The sequence below is a fragment of the Carassius carassius genome, chromosome 7 (assembly GCF_963082965.1).
Source record: "Carassius carassius chromosome 7, fCarCar2.1, whole genome shotgun sequence".
In the NCBI taxonomy this organism is placed as follows: Eukaryota; Metazoa; Chordata; class Actinopteri; order Cypriniformes; family Cyprinidae; genus Carassius; species Carassius carassius.
In genome coordinates this window covers 10,504,261-10,525,220 of record NC_081761.1, presented here as the reverse complement: position 1 = coordinate 10,525,220, position 20,960 = coordinate 10,504,261, and the positions used below count along the sequence as shown (strand labels likewise).

The window sequence follows — 20,960 nt, the reverse complement described above, 5'->3', positions numbered from 1 at the left end:
ATTAACTGTCGACTTAAGTGAAACGATAGGCATATGTAAGACAAATACCAATATTTTAATCTTGACCATCATGTTTACTTTGTGTGGTTTCTGAAGTGGTCATGTCCCCTTTTATTATATGGACTAAAAATCTTGCTTGTGTTCATGTAAAGAAAAAAAAGTCAAACATCTGGGATGAGGTTCAGTAAATGGTGAGAGAATTTTCATTTTTGAGTGAACTATCCCTTTGAAGAGCAAGATGTGATGTAGAGCCTAGAAATATATTCCAGAATACAAGAATGTGTTGAATTAATGAAAACATACAACATTAACGTTTTCATTAACTTTATTTGTATTGTCTATTCAACGCTACTGCTAAAAGGACAATTAATCTTTTAAATGTTCATTTGGGGCATTTAGAGTTTTTTTCTTAGCAAATATTGATAATTATTTGTGACTAATTAGATTAATTAATGAGAAAAGCATGTAATTATTAAGATTAAAAAAATATTCACTGACAGTCCTAATTCCCACTTAATGATTCATATAATGACATATTGTAAATACAACTTATCCACCACTTGCTAAGAACATCACTAAACATGAATTACAATTAATTTAGCATATTATGTTTATTTAAACACTTTTTTGTAACATTTAATAAAAAAAAAAATCCCACAAAAATATTAATTGTATTTAAATTCTCATCACTGATTTTATTTGCACTCAATTTTGTGCATTCAGCCAATATATTACATAGCTAATGGCTCGATCAAAACAGAACAAATAATGAATAAACGTTTTTGGGCGGGAAAACGCAACTTTGCTACCTCAATATGCTTCCTCAGATTTGATGGTGAACTTTTGAAGCCAGACATTTACCTGATGAAAGTCATAATTGAAGTAGAAATGTGTGTGTTTGATGCATGAAAACAATGATCTTTAGTTCTCACGTCAGGCACACACATTTGTGCTTCTGTTTACCATTTTAATGTGTGTAAGATAAAATAAAAATATAATGTACTTTTCAAGATTAAATAAAATTTAAGGAGTAAAAAGTACAGTCAGTTTAAATTGTAGTTGAGTAAAGTACAAATCCCCCAAAATAATACTTAAGTACAGTAATCAAGTAAAATTACTCAAGTATTTTACACCTCTGTTGATAACTGATAAATGGGCAAATTTGAATAATTTTTTGTCCAAATATATTAAAAATAAACACAAAAATAATTAATTTTAACCCTTTTGTTGTGTCCAAGGCATTTTGACACAGAGGATTTTCCTTTTTCTAAAAATGTTAATGTTCCTTCATTGAATTGGACTAAAACTTACTGACTTTGCTCAAACGGCATAAAGCTTCCTAGAAAAATTTCCTCACACCTTGTTACACTTGTGGTGTTCCTGATCAGAAATGACAAGCCTCTGATAAATTTATATATAATAACTAAATATTGTATATAATATGGTCAACTTGTTTAGCATAGGTTTTTTATATTTGCTTTTTGGAATTGACTGGTCACAGCAGCACCACATAAATGTGTTGAGGTACTCTCACGAACATGCTTCGAAAACTGACAAAGAAAATAAATTGTTGACTAAAGTCATTATTTTTGTTTTCTTTGCGCACAAAAAGTATTCTTGTAGCTTTATAAAATTATAGTTGACTCACTAATGTCACATGGACTATTTTAATGTCCTAACTACCTTTCTGGGCCTTGAACGTGGTAGTTGCGTTGCTCTTTACGAGGGATCAGAAAGCTCGGATTTCATCAAAAACATCTAAATTGGTGTTACGAATATGGAGCAACATGATGACGAGTAATTAGTGACATTTCTTGGTGAACTATCCCGTTAAACTGAGCTTAAGCATCATTTGTGGAAAGGAAAAGCTGGGGTGCATAATTCTCAGTTCAATGAGGCTAACAAAATCTGTGCAAACTCAAAAAGAAAACAAGCTGACAAAAAGATGGAATCCAAGATTTGGTCATAATATAGCATTTACAAGCACATTTTAATAGGCTGTCCATTTTTTTCAGAAACACCAAATTAGGGTAAAGGATTTTTAACACCGCACAAGTGTTAAATGCTACAGATGAGTTAGCATGAGGCATTACAACATAAAGTAGAGTATGAGAAATTGATATTTGTTTTCAGATTTGAATATAAACAACATTATTGAATAAGTGTTTATAAAGTTGCTTTGGCAGACATAATCTGAATTTTTAAAAGTAGGGAAAATTAGCTCAATTAAATGTTCAGTACGGACCATCATAAAATAAATAAAAACTCAACTGATATGGTACCGATATATTGTGCATATACCTCTGGTGACTTATGGTATTAATGCTATTGAAAACACAAAACCACACTTAAACCATAGCAGGGATTATTCTAAACGTTTTATTAACCTATCAAATTAAATAAACATATAATACAGTGTCTAATTATGATAAAGACTTTTATCAACATTATTAAATACAGTTTGTTTTTGACGGCAGCATTAACATTTTTCATTTTTCAAAATTCATTTTCAAGTGCATACAAGGCTCAAGCCCATTTGTCACAACTCAAAACTGAACTAATAAGCTTAGAACTCGGCCTGTTTCTGAACACTATTAAGAACAGATTGTTTTCCTCTGATTACAGCCTTTGGGTCACAGCCAGACTGGTCACAGCCAGACGTACTCACATCTGGTCTACTCAACCAGGGATCGCGCAATACTTTTGGAAATTCTGTGCAAAAATCACTTTGATTTCAGTAGATAATGATGCCAAAATCACTTTTTCATATATATCTAGCTTTGCCCAATCAAGGCTGTAGGCCACAAGATGTGCTGCTCGTCTCAAGCCCACTCTTCTGCTGGTAGATTGATCCCAAACCTGTGAGAAAAAAAAAAAAAAGCATTTAATGTGTTTAATCAACATGGGAGTTAAAAACACTTTCTTACATTAGTAAATCAGTCTGAAGAAAATCTAAATGACCTTTCTGGGACATTCAATCTAATGTGTGGTAGGAAACTGTCCATGTGTGTTCACGGATTGCTGGAGCTTTTCCTCTTTGGCTCTTCTGCAATGGCAAAGCTGAAAAAGAAGGTTAAACCATCAACATGTTATCTTTCAGGAAGTGCACACCCATTTCATATCACACCATATGATAAGACCTAATGAACTGGCTTGACAAGCATAGCTGTGTTCCTGTGTGGACTACTTGCTGTAACAGGAAGTTGTGGCAGAACATAAAAGACTTATGGACATCACACTAGTCTTACGAAATGTATGAATCTAAGGATTCCCAACAGAGAAATGTGTACCATACATCTGCGTTTAAACATTTGTTTATGGAATATTGCTTTAATACCGTTCTCTTTTCCATGAAGCTGGCTAAGAAGTCGTCAATCTCTGTCTTTCCTTCCAGGAAGTTCTCTGCGGTCTCCTCCGACTCCTCTTCGGCCTGATGGGCTGCTACCTTTAATCTGGCCTGAATTGCACTCAGACTGCAGCTCTGGTAAAGGAAAATCAAAGTGAACATAAAAAAAAGCAGCCATTACTTCATTCTTCAGTGTCAAATGATTCTTTAGAAATTAAATTAAAATGCTGAATACTTCTTACTATTAACAAATGGTGAAAACAGTTGTGCAGGTTTATATTGTTGTGGAAACTATCAAAATTTTAGAGACAGTAAAATTAAAATAAAATTATAATAAAAATAGAGGAAAACATTTATATTTCTATTTGTAAAGGACACAATTAAACTGATCAAAAGTGAAAGCAAAGACATTTATAAATAATCTACTAATAATCGATTAACAACTGAATTAAGCACCGTAAAAGACTAGAGTAAATGTACCTCTGCAATTACAAGAATAAACCAAATCTTTAAATATGCTAATATTTCAAAATATTACTCTTTTAACTTTATTTTTGATTAAATAAATGCAAATCATGTTTTGTCTAGTCCAGTTCATTCAACAATTAACCTGAGCCAAATGCAACTGGATTAAAATAAGTTCTTGTCACAATCAGATGTGAATAATAAATCATTTTCATGCGTGTTTTACCTCACTCAGCTCATGTTGCCTTTGCATTTTGGTTTCAAATGCAGACTTCATCTGGGTTAACTGTTCATACTACAGAAAATAAAACATTCTCATGGTTAACATTCTCAAAAAGAAAAATACTGAGAAGATTGTAATGTACAGTGGGGTCCAAAAGTCTGAGACAACTTGTGAAAATGCACAGGCTCTTAGACCCAAGTGTTTGTTCCAGTATTTGTGAAAGTACATACTTTACACAACATCTCTTGTCTCTTGTTCTCCAGTTGAGGCTCGAGTTGTAGGTTCTTTTCTGCAATTAAGACATATTACTTCTATTATTTATAAACCTCAAAAAAACACTGATCTGACCTATGTTGAACTATGTTAGAGGTATGGGTCTATAGGTTTTAAGGACTAGCTTGATGATTCAAATAATCGGTGTATTGCTTATTTACAACACAAATCCCACTGAAACCACTTTGGTCTAAAATGTATTTCGAGGTTAGAGACTAGCTCAAACTACAGTGCACTCAGAAAACTCACTGGCCATCTCCACAATGTTGTTGACCAGTTCCTCTTTGTCAGAGGTTACTTGTTTGAGCTGAGGCAGACACATGAAGAACTCCAACAGCATGTCATCTTGATCACTCATGTCCTTCAGCTGAGAATTACTAGGAGATTACAAACAGACAAACCCACCAGAAAGATGAGAGAATGTGACGATTATCAAATTCATATGTTCAAATAAAACATAATTTGCACGGACAGACAAAAGTAAAAGGGATGTATTAGTATTATACCTGAAACATAAAAAAGAAATGCCATGAAGCATCATACCTCATCTCAGACAGTTCTGGAAATGTATCTGGGATTTCAGGCATCCTGTATATGTGTCCATTCAGACCTGACTGCATAAGAAGAACACCAAAAGTGAGCATTTACTGGTTATTGTGGCTTGAATTATGGGTGTTCCTGTTTCACATTACTCAATGCTTCAGATTTACTAAGTGTGCCTGTTATTTCATGCTGAATGTGCATCAGACTGAGTAGACATCTTTATTAATGCTTGAGTAATGTGCTCTATTATTGAATGTTGCTTCATATAATGCATATGCTGATTAATAAGATATAGTGTATATTTAGCAATAAATTCAGTATGATATGCATTTTGGAAGCTCATTTCCATTGCATAAAAAAATGATTTGGTCAATCATAATTATGGAATAAAATGTAGAAATACATTTAAGCTAAGAAACTGAGTTTATGACACACTAAAGTCATAAATATTAGATAAAAAAGCTGAAATTATGAGACATAAAAAGTCAATTTTTATATCATAATTTTAACTTATAACTATGATTTCGGATGTAATAAATTTCACTTAAGTATGACATAAGCCAAAATTGACAAAATCTTAAAATCATGAGAAAGTTTAAATAGTAAATAAATAAATATATATTATATATATATATATGTGTGTGTGTATATTTATTTTTATTTTATTTGGTCATAATTATGACTTTTTATCAACTAATTTTATTTCATAATAACTTAATTGTTTACAATATTTTATCTAAATTGTAGCTTCTTTTTTTTTATAAATAAGGCACGGGACACTTTTGATGCACATAAAAAGCACTGTATCATATTAATCAACAACACAGTCTTTTGCTAGCACCACACTGCCTTTACTGACAGTGTGAATACTGTAACCTCTTTATCTGATTGCTTTATATTGTCATAATCATAAGTCAAAATATGAGATAAAAGTCATACATGTGAGATAAGACAGTTGGTGTTTTTTTTTCTTTTTCTCATAATTGTCACATCTCAAACTTTTTATCTCATAATTAAGACTTTGTATCACATTATACTGACTTGTGTCACAATTATGTTTTTTTTATGTCATGATTTATAAAAAAGCCAGGATTTTCCTCATGTAACGGCAACGGGTTTTCATAATGAAACGTATCAGATTCAGAAACAGCTTTACGTTGTTTAACAATCTGTGTGAATAGAGTAACCTCTTGATAAGGGTGGGATCTTTAACATTGTGCATGGTGTGAATCAGACATAAGGATTACTGCAAAACAAGTACTGTGGCCTTGATTTTAATTAAACTGGGATATGCAGCAGGTGGCAGTGATAGTGGATGCAAACTAAACTAAACATAATGTCACATGCAAATGTATCATCACTCGTTTCACTTTGTGCACAATTTCCCAATACCTATTTTAGTAGTCTGGACATCGTAAATTAACATCACCTCAGTGCAGACACATTTGTATGTGGTTTGAAATTATTTCAATTGTATAATAACAATGTTCTCAGCATCACACACAACGTGGTGGTGTCTCTAGATATAGACCATTTCAAAGCGGTGATGTAGTTTACCTCTTAACATTTCCTGCTTGTCGCCAGACTATTCAAAACAATACCAAGAGGTGATCCAGTCATATGGAAGCAAAATAATGACTTATGTCTTTGAAACAAAAAAGCATGCTGAATAGCACTAACTGAAAAATAATGCATTGAATTAACAGTTCTTGCATTTTAATGCCTTGAATTTCCAGGGCTTGCATTGTTAGGTCCTGAAATTTTATATAGTTGTTAATTTAAGATGTGAATATTTCAATTAAAAATATTTCACACACCTTTTCATAATTAAAAAATCAATAATTCAAATTCACGTACCAGAATTCACTTCCAAAATATTAAATCGGTTAAAAATACGATGTATAATATTCAACAGGCAAATTTCGGTCCGTTTTATTTCACTTTCCAAATTCGCTTCCACAAATTCAGTGGTTAAAATTCGGCAGATAATTCGCCCTTTCACATCCGGGAGCTGCAGGAATAGCAGTAGAGCACAGAGGCATGATCTCTATCTACTGTCAGTCGCTAACCAACAGGTGGTGCAAGAGGCTGTTAAATAAGGCCAAAGCAACAGGTGGATTAAGTAATACAGTTACAAAAACTGATCTGCAGAAATTAAGCAAGCGCTAAGTAGAAGTTTTGATTATCGGGGCATGTGGAAAAGCTGATTGTGCGTATGTTTATTTCAACCTCTTTGCTGTTACCAAGTAAGCAGCTATGTTCAGCAGTTCCTTCATCTTGGCTGAGCTTTCAACGTTGTTACGGGAAAGGATGAAGCTGAATGTTTAGTTCTTGTAACATGACCCGCGGTGCGCTTGCGGCATTCTGAAAGTTGAGATGTTTTTAACTCGATGCTGTTCGGACGCGCCTGGAAAAAACGGGACCGCGTCGCACCGCGTGCGCATCGCGACCGCGTCGCTTCCATTATGAGCGCGCATACCGCGCGCCTACATTGGAAATAACGAACTTGAGCATGCAAAAGACGCGATAAGTGAACGCCCCCTAAGAACTGCGGTCTTCTACAGTACTTCAAATATGCCGTGGAGAATCACAGAAAGTGACCGAATTCAAGAACATTGTTGCAGCATCTCTCATGCAACGAATAAACACCGCTAACTTGGAGAATACAGTGGAAACTCCTCTTCTCGCGTCTGCCCTAGACCCTCGGCACAAACATCTCAGGTTTCTCGATGAAAACATGAGAGAAGTAAGAAAAAAAACTTTATTTGAACATTATCAGAACATTTTCCTTGATGTGAGTGGTGCGGATGCAGCCGCCGTCACCAACGATAAAGAGGATGCAATAACAACTCGTAGGAAAAGGCTGAGCCAGTACTTCAGCGATGATTACAGAGAGTCCAGCCGAGACGAGTGGGTACAGTTCTTGCTGGAGCCATGTATTCCATCAGATGAGGATCCCATTCAGTGGTAAACGAAAACACGAAGCGTTTCACAAAACTTATTCGCTTAGCACAGCGTTATTTGTGAGTCCCGTCAACGTCTGTGCCGTCAGAGCACGTTTTCTCCGCGGCCGTCCTTATTGTTAACAGACTAAGGAGCCGACTTTCCCCCAATCATGTTTACATGCCCGTATTTCTTAACAAGAACATTTGAAAGAATAGAAAAAAAGAAAAAAAGATTTGCTGACAGTTTAAAAGTTAAGTGTACAATAGCCTAATTGCTGCAGGCTGCTTTACGTTTTTTCTTTGTTCACTTATTATTTTTTTGCTTTTAATCTGTACTTTTATTTGTTTGCACGCATTGTTAAAGGTTTTCAGCTACAAAACACGATGTGTAATGTTCAAGCTTATTGTGTGTAAGCTTGTTCAAAATGACGAAAAAAAATGTTGCTGAAAAATGTCTGACTCATTAAACTTAATTTAAATAAACGAATATTCTTTTTTTTGTGAGCTCAAATAGTCGAATGTGATATTTGTGGAAAACGCCCATCCCTAGTTAGTCAGTCTTGTATCTAGCAATGTACTACAACTGTTGGAACATGAAAACCCTTTCCAGGGATCTTTAATATGTAAATAATTGTATACTGTAAATATATGAAGGGAGGTATTGGCAAAATCTCACCTGTAGAAAATCACTATGAGAAATACAAGATTAAGAATTTGACTGTGTTATTTAGAATTTTAATTAAAACACATCGGACCTTTTAACCCAGTCAGTGGAATTGTCAGACGGTCCCTTGGGTGCGGTAGCACGTCAATAATTTCTTCAGTTTACATTTTCAGAATATACCTAGATTGTTTTTAACTCATTTTTTTATGTTAATATAAATTGGTTGCATATTGTTAAAACTAATCATGGTCTTGATATCTTTGTGTGACTGTCGACTTTATAGACCAGTGGTAATGGAAATCAATTATAAAGAAAATGCAGCGCATTGGATTCTTTTTGATCCCATTTGCTTGCCTGTATATAGTTTGCATAATCCTCAATAAAATCTATTCTGAGATCTGAGGTCTTATATCACAGTATTAATTGACTGAGAAGAGTTACTCGTCATTGGGGAATCCTGGAGTGTGACGTGAGGGGATCCCCAGTATTAAAGCACAGCGACTCACAAGCCATGACACAAAGTTAGGCAAACTAAACAACCGAAAGCAATATGTGTCTTCCTTAGATGTAATGTTAGTTCTGTAATTCAGTGTTGGGTAAAACACCATTATAATCTCCTTTGAATGGATTGCCATTTTGAAATAAATTTAGTAGCAGAGCTACTGAAAGCGATTTTTTTGTGCTGCAAATCCATTTATCCTTTGCTGAAATTTCCGCGTCTTCATGGAGAGAGAGCGTCATTGTTGCTTAGCCTCAGGAGCGCTTCTGCCCGAGCACTTTGGAAAAAAGGAGAAAGCGGCGCACATAGCCTTTTCCACGCGTTATTAGGCGCGATATGTGAATTGCCCCTTATTCATTCATTAATTATTTTTTAAATAAATTAAATTATTTTATATATATAACATGCACTTTTTCTTGTTCCGTAACTTGCGTTCATATCCACATCTGTCTGTATATAGTTTGCATCATCAGTAAGATTGTCTTTAAATCGCTGTCACTGTTAGTGCGCTGAGCCACGTGTTTTCTTTTTTTTAACAGATTTCTGAGGGAAACCGCGTGAAACCTTGAGCGTTCGTTCATATTTTACATCTGCTTAACTGTCTATATAGTTTGCATAATCATCAATAAAATGTATTCTGAGATCTGAGGTCTTATATCACAGTATTATTTGACTGAGAAGCGTTACTCGTCATTGGGGAATCCTGGAGTGTGACGTGAGGGGATCCCCAGTATTACAGCACAGCGACTCACAAGCCATGACACAAAGTTAGGCAAACTAAACAACCGAAAGCAATATATGTCTTCCTTAGATGTAATGTTAGTTCTGTAATTCAGCGTTGGGTAAAACACCATAATAATCTCCTTCGAATGCTGCTTACTTGGTAACAGAAAAGAGGTTGAAATAAACATACGCACAATCAGCTTTTCCAAATGCCCCGATAATCAAAACTTCTACTTAGCGCTTGCTTAATTTCTGCAGATCAGTTTTTGTAACTGTATTACTTAATCCACCTGTTGCTTTGGCCTTATTTAACAGCCGCTTGCACCACCTGCTGGTGAGCGACTGACAGTAGATAGAGATCATGCCTCTGTGCTCTACTGCTATTCCTGCAGCTCCCGGATGTGAAAGGGCGAATTATCTGCCTAATTTTAACCACTGAATTTGTGGAAGCGAATTTGGAAAGTGAAATAAAATGGACCGAAATTTGCCTGTTGAATATTATACATCGTAGTTTTTAACCGATTTAATATTTTGGAAGTGAATTCTGGAACGTGAATATGAATTATTGATTTTTTTATTATGAAAAAGTGTGTGAAATATTTTTAATTGAAATATTCACAGCTTAAACGAACAACTATACTACATTTCAGGACCTAACAATGCAAGCCCTGGAAATACAAGGCATTAAAATGCAAGAACTGTTAATTCAATGCATTATTTTTTCAGATAGTGCTATTCAGCATGCTTTTTTGTTTCAAAGACATAAGTCATTATTTTACTTCCATACAGTCATAACAAACGTTGACACGGCTGTCAGAAGATTTTATCAAAATGTGGAACTTTTTGGTTACTCAAAAGTTATAGGACGTTAAAAATGTAAAACTGGAAATGTGTTAGAAACGTTGCATTAGATTGTTATCTCAAAAGGGTCTATGGCTGTGTAAAAATACAAAAACTGTAATCTTAATCAACCAATTGGCTGAATGCCTGTTAGGTACCTGTGAGTCAGCAGTCGGTACAGGAAGAGGAAGGTCTGTGATGAGTCCATACGCTGGTGCTGCTGGTCGTGGAGGGGCTTGTTGAGGCTCCACCCCTCCATGTGGCACAGGGACAGGGCCGACAGGCCGCTGACCATCCTGTGGTGGGAAGGCAGGACCAAAATGGAAGCTCTGAGTTGGGTAAGGAGGCATCCCCGATGGTTTGTACATACTGAGTAACAAGACGAAGATAACAACAAAAACTCAAATCAGACATCTTACTTATTAGACACGATTTAACTTAGATATGAATCCTGGTAAAATGGTGAAAAGTACTCACTAAGGAAAGGTGGAACCTGACATCAAGGCAGGAGGACTTTGCCAAAACTCATCTAGCAGACTCTGAATTACTTTTCCTAAATCTGAATGCATTCCGAACTTGAGTGGGAAGGAAAAACGAAAGAGAAGTATAATGGTTGAGATTGCAGAACTTGTTTTTGTATTGTTCTGTAAAACTTGTTAGAAAGCTATGCATTTTCAGGTCAACTCAAGCCAGCATGTGTCATGATTCGATCATGAAAGCGGCTTTAAATTACTTGGCAAGGTGTAATGAAATTAAACATACAATTTGTTGAATTAAATTACTCATACTTTGTTGAATTATTATTAATGTATTTATATTATTACTCATTTATTAAACGTATAATAGCTGCATATTTTATATTGAATTACTTTATAAGAAATAAAACTATCTTTCTTATATTTGTAGGATAATCACGGTGTGAGAAGGTTCATGTCTTGCGTTATAAAAATGTGATCGGTTTTTGTGTGATCGGCAAGTTCAGATGCCATATATATGATCAAAAGCAATAATTATCAGCTGGTTCTGATCCCAGATGATCATTTTAGAGCATTAGAAACTATATATAAAAAAATATGAACCATATTTGAACTCAAACCACATATGTTTTAAGTTGACCCTACATAGGGAAGCACTGACAAACTTACATTAGTTATGAGTGGGCTGGTAACCATTGTTCCATTGTTACTGTCTACTAAATGATGACCTACTGGTGGAAACACGCTGACCACTGGTTTCTCCTGGGGGAACTGTGGTGGAAGCAAGCTGTGAATGACAGCAAAAGTCAAATGATATTAAATCACACTTAAAACCATGCAAATGTACTCATATAAATGCATACAAATAAGACAGTTTTTTTATACTTACATATTGACAGTAATAGTCGAATTGTTGACAGTAAAAGGAAGTCTGTACTCTACATCCTTCTGAATTTCTGCAAGACTATGGAGACATCATGAAGTCACAGACAAATAATGAATTTCTTTTTTTTTTTTTTTTTATAATAGACAAGGGACAAAGCATATGTTTAGGGCCTTCACAAAGTCAATCACAATGGAGTGTTTTGGGAAACATGTCAAGAATCTGTCATTATATTTTGGTATCTTGGCACAGTTAACTACATTGCCAGCTTCATATTAGAAACCGAAATATAGGTGTTTCAGATTTTGTTGAACTCATCATTGCGTAAGGTCAAAAACGTGTGCTATTAATGACTAGTAAATGTAACAATCAGAATTAGGGAAGTTAAACCAGCTCAGGAACAAAATGGCTCTATCTGTTTTTTAAAAATATATAATAATAATAAGATACCATGTGTATCATGCCACTAATTTAAGACCTTTCCTGTAGAGTAAGAAGGGATCTGGAGTAAACTATGAAGAGCTAATACTTTAATCTGAAACATGGGCAGCACATCCAGAACACGAGCGCGCACGCACGGACAACAACAACACAGACCACAGGGTATTCAGATGATTCATTTCACTGATCAGACCACCGAGCACGTGTTCTCAATGCTGAAATCGTGATGCTGTATTCATTTTGGCTGTCCTATATCTTAGCGCGCTCTCTGTTGCTATCCCGAATACCTGAACGATGTCTAGGTATTCAATTCTCTAGGTTTGGGACACAGCCATGCAGTGAGACTTACTTGGAGTGAGCGGCTTTGAGAGACTCGATCTGTCTCTGTCTTTGTTTCTGTAAGCTGTTAAGAGGAGGGATCGATCCAGAGCCCTTGGACAGGGGGAAAATCCAGTTCATCCTCGACTGCCAAAACGACAACTAACGCTGGAATCTCTCGGCGGTGTCAGTTTGAAGAGGCCTGACGAAATGAAACAGAAATCCGAGAAATACCCAACGCCACCATTAGCATTAGCTACGACACTATTTAGTGTAGTAGCGACCTAACAGCCGTTTAAATTAATGAACAATAAACCTAAATGAAACGCTTAAATGTCTGCCAAAAAATATGTGTGGAGTTTTAGTAACACTATGAGAGATTAAGCTGTTGTCTGAAGTACACAGGCTCGCAAGAAAACAACCGTGTGCGCGTGACGTCAGCTCTTCAGAGTTGCTCGTGTCATCACTCACAGCAGGGAGGAGTTTAAAGGGACACGGGCCTAAAAACCATAGACAGTAAAAGCTAAAAACAGGTACGGCCGGTTGATTACATTTAATTTGTTACACAATAAAAGAATCAGAAAACTTTACATTTCTGTTCATTCTACATAGCACATGAGAACGGCAGCAGAACGACATTATCCAAACAGTCTGAAAACTATGCTTACAAGTTACCATGCACGTGACAATAGTCACTATGCTTATTAGATGTCATAGAAGTGATTCAGATGATCGAATGCAACTGTATCAAAATATGTAATGTTTCTCATCACTTGAGAGATGCCATCATAGAAATCACTAGTGTCAGAAATGACACTAACAGATTTTTGATTCAAAATAAATAGGTTTATATATATTAAAGTTCGAAACTATAATGCATATCTTCTTGTAAATGATCTCGAAGCTGTTGCATCTTTCGATTCAAGATGGTAAGTCTCGATACTCTTTTGTGACCGTGAGTTTGGTGTGGAGTGATGAGTCGTTTCTTAAGTATAATATCTTTGTTGAACGTTCTTTACTGTTTATAACAATGTGGAGAAATACAGTATGAGCAGAGTAGTCATTCGTATCAAAAAACAAAGCTATGAATCTATGAATATGAATATATATATATTTTATAAAATTTCCTTTCGCTTGTTAATGAGCATTCGATTGTGTATGAGCAGTCAATAACTACAAAAACTGCAAAACTATGCAGAACATAGGAAGCCCTACAACATGTTCTAAGTTGTTTTGCTCGCAAAAGATTCATAGCTGTGTTTTTTGATACGAATGACCACTCTGCTCATACTGTAGGCTATATATATATATATATATATATATATATATATATATATATATAAATCGGTGCCTAAAGGTGGTATGTTCATAATAATAATAAAAAAAAACATATTCAGAGATATAGTGTGACAATGGTTATTTCTAAGTCATGTATCTCGTATTACATTTACAAGATATTAGTATTTATTTATTTTAACATTTTTGGCCATATATATATACATATATAACATTTCAACCAAATTGCATAATTTGGCTCACTTTTGGCCTCTGAATAAAATACGATGTTCCATAAAAAAGAAAAGAAAAAGGAACTACTATTTCTGGCTTTACAGATTTCAACAACAGTACTGGTGAAACAAAATATGATCATGAGAAACTTTTCCTGAGTATGACTGAGAATCTTTCTCATTATAATGAGAATCGACGACAATGTTGTTTAGAGGATGTTGCATGTGTGGCGGGTCCATATAGTTCCCAGACTCACAGGAAGTCTGTGTGCTGTGCTTGGGTTGTGCCTAAGCTGAGGAGGAACTGAAAAGATCTAATTGCTGCTCCTGCGAGGACCTGCCGATTAAGACCCTCTGCACCTCCTGCAAGGACATGCTGGCTCCCGTCCCTCCCTTTCTTGCCGCCACTGAGCCACAGGCAGGTGATGATCGGCTCAGCACTCACAATCTCATCACACTGGAGCTGTCGGTTTCTCACTCTGAGGACAGCTTCCGCCTTCCCTCTGAAGCACAGGACCTGATTTTCTTTTGCTATGGGGAAGGTGATGCAATGTCTATCAGCACCTCCAACTCATGTGCCTGGTTGTATCAACAAGTCTTCACTTGATCAGCAGCTGCTAAATACCTTGTCGGCCAATCTGGACCTGTAGTGGTCGGCACTGGAACAGCCAACCAGGAAATGGATGGGTGTATCTCCAAGCTGGCCAGCAGTTAGACGCCCTGCAAAAAAGACTATCTCTCTTCTTCCCCAAACTTCATGACGAGCTCACAAGTTCATGGAACTCCCCTCACCTAGTCCAAGCACATGCTCAGTGCACCCACCTGTTCTCGGTGGTGTCTGCCGCAGCATGGGCAGCTTAGTATACTCCAGTGTCACATGTGGCTTACGCTCACAGAGATGTGTGATGCAGGGAAGTCTCCAATGCTTGATGCCCAAGTGAACCCCCAAGGCTTATTCGATGGCACGGTTGGGGCGTTTGCAGAGAAGTTTTTTGAGATGCAGAAGCAGTTGAGGATGATGTCACCCTACCCTGTGCGAGGTCAAGCAAAGTAACGGAGCAGAAGTGAGTGGCATACTAATGACACCCAAATGGTCGATGCGGTGCAATCCAGTGCAAAACACAGCACCTTCTTCAGAACAGTCTGCATAATCTATATCATAAATAGCATAATGAATGAATAATAATGAATTAATGATACAATTATATGTATATGGCATGACCTCCCATAAAGTATTTTATTCATTTTGTAATATTCATATTATTATTATTATTATTATTATTATTGTTTGCAGCAACACTTCAACTCAGAATGGAGATCCATGGATTTCAAACAGACAGCTCATGTAGGCCCACACATTCAAGTTTGTTAAAGAATGCTTCACCTGGAAAGAGCGCTTCATGGGTGCAAACATCTAATAGACATCTTTTCAAGCAGTTTTGCATGCATTCTAAATAATCTTTTTAAAGGTGTTTCTGTTGTCCAGGTTATATTCCAGATGAACATGCACTTCAAATAGACGCATCAGTGAAATGTGTTTTATTAACACATAAACCCATACATTTTATGAATGGACGTTACACTTTGTTGAACTTAATAAATAAATGTCATTCTATTTAGTTAATTTTAGTTTTATAAACTGTCACCCCTTAAGAAAATGTTTATTATAGTAAACTGTAGTAATTATTTTTGGACAGATTCATTGCCATTCTTATACCCAAAGCTTTACATCAAATATCTCGGTTAAACTATTGTTAGTAGAGCAAAACCATTGCTAATTTGTGGTTACCAGGGTTTAACTAGTAATCAATTAATTTTATTTGTAGTGAAACTACGGTAAGTTTTCATAAGGGACAATTTATGCAACTAATACCATATTTCTTCAGTAATCCATCTCATGTTTCCACCGGTGAGCACAAGCATTACTATGTTACACACCTTCACGAATGCATGTAAACGTATGGAGGACATACAGATAATTTATCTTTAATGTTATTTAATGATATTACAAACTGCACAAGTCATTATTACAAAAAAGTTTATTATCCTGACAAGAAATTAAGTCATTATTACAATTTCTCATTACGATAAAATATAATATTGCCATCATTTTATTAGAAATTTGATTTAGAAATTTAATTTATTAAGAAATATCAAACAGCCCAGAGCACTATAGTACTTGGCTGTATGTCACTTCACTTTCACTCAAGAGTATTTATAAAAATATAGAAATGATTATTCTTTCTAAATGTGATGTATATAGGCTACTGTAACTACAAATAAACCGAAATAGACTGAATAAGCAGGCTTTCTGGCTAATTTTCAGTTCTGATAAATTAATTCATTATGATCAGTCACTTATTAGAGTTGTGACGTTCGCGAACGAACCGATTCTTTTGAACGGCTCATAAACATGAACGATGGGAGCCGAGTCGCGGCTGGAGGGGAGCCGTTCTTTCTGTCGTTCTTTTTTCCTATGCGTATTTCACACAGATGCACACAAATGAGCTCCTCCGCGAGACAGAACAGTTATAGGGGGAGGGGCGCACCCAGCGCAGGCCAACCCTTTATAGCGTGATGATATTAGTTATTAGTTGTGCATGTTCATTGCAGCCCACTTTGTTATTGTTCATTGACTTGAAGGGGCTGATGTCCTATTTGCAAAGTTTACAGTAGTAATAGTATGTAGTATGTAGACATTTCCATTTTATTTATTCTAATTTTATATACTTTAAATATTTTTTGTTTTCTATCAAAATGTTCTTGTGTGATAACAATGTTCTTGTGTGAAAGTGTTTGTAGTAAAAGCTGTTTTGCACAGAAATTCATTGCAGCCGGCTTTGTTTTTGATGTTTATTTGAGTAGGTATTGTATGAATAACATAAGTCAACGTAGCTTTACACACACACACTTTGTACTAAAGGTAAATCCAAAATAGTGATGTCACTGTCTAAGCAGAGGGATTTGTGCAACCCTATGGAATATAGTCCACACATGACAAATGAGGTAATAATCAATATTTCAGAATAATTCAAACTCAGATATTGGTGTGTGATATCTGAGTTTTAATTATTTGACTACAAATCTCACCTCATCATTCCTCCCAGTGATTATTTCCAGGATAAACTGAGATGCCCCCAAGCTGGCTTCTTAAAACTGACTAAATATTTAAAAAGAGCCAAAAGAGCCGTTCTTTCGAACGGCTCTTTGAAAGGAACGGATCGCGAAGATCCGGATCCCCTCAAAGAGCCATAAATCCCATCACTATCACTTATTATAGTAAAAATTCATGCTTTTGGACTTAAATATTTTAAAAGAATGCAAACAAACGGCCACTTTTTTCATGTTCGTTTTGTCATCTTGCTAGTTCCAGTGACTTATTTCTTGTTAGTTTTCTTTTAACTTCTCTTTGTTGGTGAAATGATGGGGTTGCATGATGTTGTTCCTGAGAGGCGTGTTAAGGGCGGGTTATAGTGACGCTCAGCAGAGCTTCTGGCCCGATGGTGGAAACGCAGCGTTATTTTGGCCTCGTGCTACAGGTCCGAGGCTATTAGCCCCGCCCGGCCCATTAAAGCATTGTCTCGCACTGGCCCGACAGTGGAAACACGGCTACTGATGGTCTGAATGGCTTGCCACAGGCTCCGTGTGTCTCTGCTGTCTGTGAACTGATTGTTGAATTACATATTGTTGCTATTTTGTTAGTTTGATCTTTTGTTAGTTTTGATTGCTTGTATTGTCCTAATTTGTAAGTCGCTTTAGATGAAAGTGTCTGCTAAATGACTAAATGTAGTTCTTTTTATGAAACAAGAAATATCAAGGATAAAAACACTTAAGAAAACTTACAGTTCATTAAGTCTACTATTAACAACTACAAAAACACTAATCATAGTCATTTTCTCCATACTGTAAAAACACAATAAGGAACATAGCTAGTTAAGAAACTAAAGAAAAATTATTTCTGAATGTATAACTTTAAACATTTGTTAATTATTACCAGCTGTGGGCTTTCGGGTTCCACAGACAACCAATCTATCAATGATGAAATAAGTACAGTCAGGGCAAACCTCAATTTTAATAATTTAATACACTTGCTTGATTCATTAACTGTACAAAAGATTTAATATTGGATATATATATGTTATTTATAACCACTCTGATCATACTCTTTTCCTCCTCGCTGTAATGATGCAGTTAGACATCATGAAATGAATCATCATTCTACACCCGATTCATGCTCAAAAAAAGAGTATCAAAATTCGTCATCGTGGTTGCAGAGACACAACACTTCTAAACCTTAATTCCTTGTCAAGAATTATAGAAATGACCTTTGACAATAAAGTCTTCATCTTCACTTAAAACAGCTCATGTCTGTTCCGACACTCTTGAAGTTTTAAAGATGGTGAAACAACTTAATAACCGAAGTGAGAAAAATCTAATGTCACATTAAAATAATTCAAATAAAATAAAATAAAATAATAAAGCCCAATTGCAGATTGAATAATGCCAGACGTAAATTTTCTTATTAAAATCAGAAATATGAAAATCAGTGAACATATAAGAAACTAATAGTTTTTTTTTATCTACTATGAACAATTTTCAATGTAACCGAATAATTCTTATTTTCTCCATACTGCAAAGTACAACAACCACAAACTTCAATTTTAAAGTAAACTGAATTGCAAACTGCATCTAATAAAAATGTTATCCTCTGTTACATGTATAAATTTAACATTTAAGATGTCAAATATAAAACAAGATGATTAATTAGTAATATTTATCACAATCTAACTTCGAGCGATTCTGGATTTTTAAATGATTCTATTTTTGACTTCATAATAAAACCACTCTGTTCATGCTCTTCTCCTCCTCGCTGTGATATCACATTGAGGAACGTTCATCAATGACATAGAGCATATGAATTGAATCATTACTCTACATCCGATTCACGCTCAGAGAAAAGCATTAAAGCTCATCATCGTGGTGTGGGAGACGCATCACTTTCGAAACACATTTCCTAGTTAAGAACTATAGAAATGATCCCTGAAAGTATAGTCTTAACCTGTTCTGACTAAAACCAGCTCATGTTTATTCTGACACTCTGAGTCTCAAAGATGGTGACACAACCTAACAACTGCAATGAGAAAAGTTACACCGTAAACAATAGTATTTTCAGCGTCTCATTAAAATAATCCAAATAAAATAATAAAAAATAATTGCAGATTGAATAATGCCAGGTGTAACTTTTCTTTATAAAACGAGAAATATGAAAAACAAATAACACTAAGCAAACTTAAAGTTCACTAAATGTACAAACAACTTACAGAAACACTAGGATAAGTCTCTTTTCCTCCATACTGTAAAACTCAATAAGGAACATACTTAAATTATATACGGTAGTAAGGATTACTGAAATTTCAACTGCAAACCTAATTCACTAATAACAGTTATGCGCCTCTAATGCACACACACACTGCATTTTCAACTAAATTTAATTCACTAATAACAGTTATGCGCTTCTAACACACGCACGCATACATACACATATTTAATTCACCAGAATATATTTTATCTTTAATAAATGTCTTACACAATCTAAAATATGGCTTTATCAATTGTTTTTTGTTGATCCATGTACTCCACTTCGTGGCCTACATTGTAACAACGTTTATTCAGATATGATTTAAACATTTTTTTTCATTAAGGAAGACGTACATATTAAGGATCTATAATACTGTAAATTAATTTCACAATATTATCATCTGAAATTGAGACACCCTTCGAAGTGCTGTCCTAAAAAATACTAATTTATGTTTCTAGAAAATGTAAAGTCTAATCAGTCAATTATAAATAAAGCCACTCACACACACATAAGACACAAACAAAGCGAATCGGTATATTCACTAACTAGTTCTCACTAATACGGCTTTGCTATAAGTGAATATATATATATATATATTCTGTTTCATAGTAACAAGTAACGCAGACATCTTTAAACTTCCATTTATCTATTTTTAACTTCATAAATAAAACCACTCTGTTCATGCTCTTCTCCTCCTCGCTGTGATATCACATTGAGGAACGTTCATCAATGACATAAAGCATATGAATTGAATCATTACTCTACATCCGATTCACGCTCAGAGAAAAGCATCAAAGCTCATCATCGTGGTGTGGGAGACGCATCACTTTCGAAACACATTTCCTAGTTAAGAACTATAGAAATGATCCCTGAAAGTATAGTCTTAACCTGTTTTGACTAAAACGAGCTCATGTTTATTCTGACACTCTGAGTCTCAAAGACGGTGATCAGAAGTTAACGTCATTATTACACCACAAAACTGTGTAATGCAACATCACTAAACACTCGCATTTTAACAAACACCAACACTTCACACAACTATTACACACATCTAACTCCAGTTCACGTTTAGAAAACATAATTTTTCAGTCACATAGAGATATATTTCCATATTTAGTAGTGCTCACCATTATCATCGATGATAAAAACAACCAACACATTCAAATTGAATTTGTAACATTGTTCTTATTTTTGTACATATACTATAAATAATGTCAAATACTTTGTTCTTATTGTAGTAAAAATATAAATACACCTATATTATTGTCAAACATGCAGTTACCCATAATGCAAGTCAAACAAACGCGTGATACAGCAACCAATCAAGATAGAGCATACGTATTCCTAATTAAAATAGACAAAACGTCACATTTGAGACTTTCGAACAAAAACATAATGTGAAAAAACATATTAAAAAATATAACAGTAAATAAAGAATACATTATTTACATATA

At 35.1% G+C, this 20,960-nt stretch overlaps 1 protein-coding gene, 2 non-coding genes and 1 pseudogene across 3 annotated transcripts; all 4 read right to left on the bottom strand.

The window, feature by feature from the left end:
- Positions 1-2,365: 2,365 nt before the first annotated feature.
- On the bottom strand, positions 2,366-13,106 carry LOC132143513 (vacuolar protein sorting-associated protein 37A-like). The gene is made up of 12 exons (XM_059553785.1): positions 12,671-13,106; positions 11,887-11,961; positions 11,667-11,784; positions 10,999-11,096; positions 10,680-10,890; positions 4,851-4,921; positions 4,557-4,684; positions 4,265-4,323; positions 4,038-4,106; positions 3,338-3,481; positions 2,962-3,060; positions 2,366-2,859 (listed from the first exon to the last, which is right to left on the bottom strand). The coding sequence occupies exons 1-11, from the start codon at positions 12,778-12,780 to the stop codon at positions 2,980-2,982; spliced, it is 1,164 nt and encodes a 387-aa protein (XP_059409768.1). The 5' UTR covers positions 12,781-13,106; the 3' UTR covers positions 2,366-2,859; positions 2,962-2,979.
- Positions 13,107-18,294: 5,188 nt separating this feature from the next.
- On the bottom strand, positions 18,295-18,490 carry LOC132144354 (small nucleolar RNA U3; annotated as a pseudogene).
- A 497-nt stretch (positions 18,491-18,987) lies between these two features.
- On the bottom strand, positions 18,988-19,203 carry LOC132144352 (small nucleolar RNA U3). Its single transcript, XR_009434344.1, has one exon. It is a non-coding gene; the product is annotated as a small nucleolar RNA U3 (small nucleolar RNA).
- A 972-nt stretch (positions 19,204-20,175) lies between these two features.
- Positions 20,176-20,391, bottom strand: LOC132144353 (small nucleolar RNA U3). Its single transcript, XR_009434345.1, has one exon. It is a non-coding gene; the product is annotated as a small nucleolar RNA U3 (small nucleolar RNA).
- Positions 20,392-20,960: the final 569 nt, after the last annotated feature.

Bases quoted from the DNA above. Each gene is read 5' to 3' on its own strand.
- LOC132143513 (XM_059553785.1), bottom strand. From the start codon at position 12,780: ATGAACTGGATTTTCCCCCTGTCCAAGGGCTCTGGATCGATCCCTCCT. The intron at 10,891-10,998 runs GTGAGTACTTTT...CTTGTTACTCAG, and splicing joins TCAGGTTCCACCTTTCCTTA to TATGTACAAACCATCGGGGA. The intron at 4,922-10,679 runs GTACCTAACAGG...CTTCTTATGCAG, and splicing joins TACCGACTGCTGACTCACAG to TCAGGTCTGAATGGACACAT.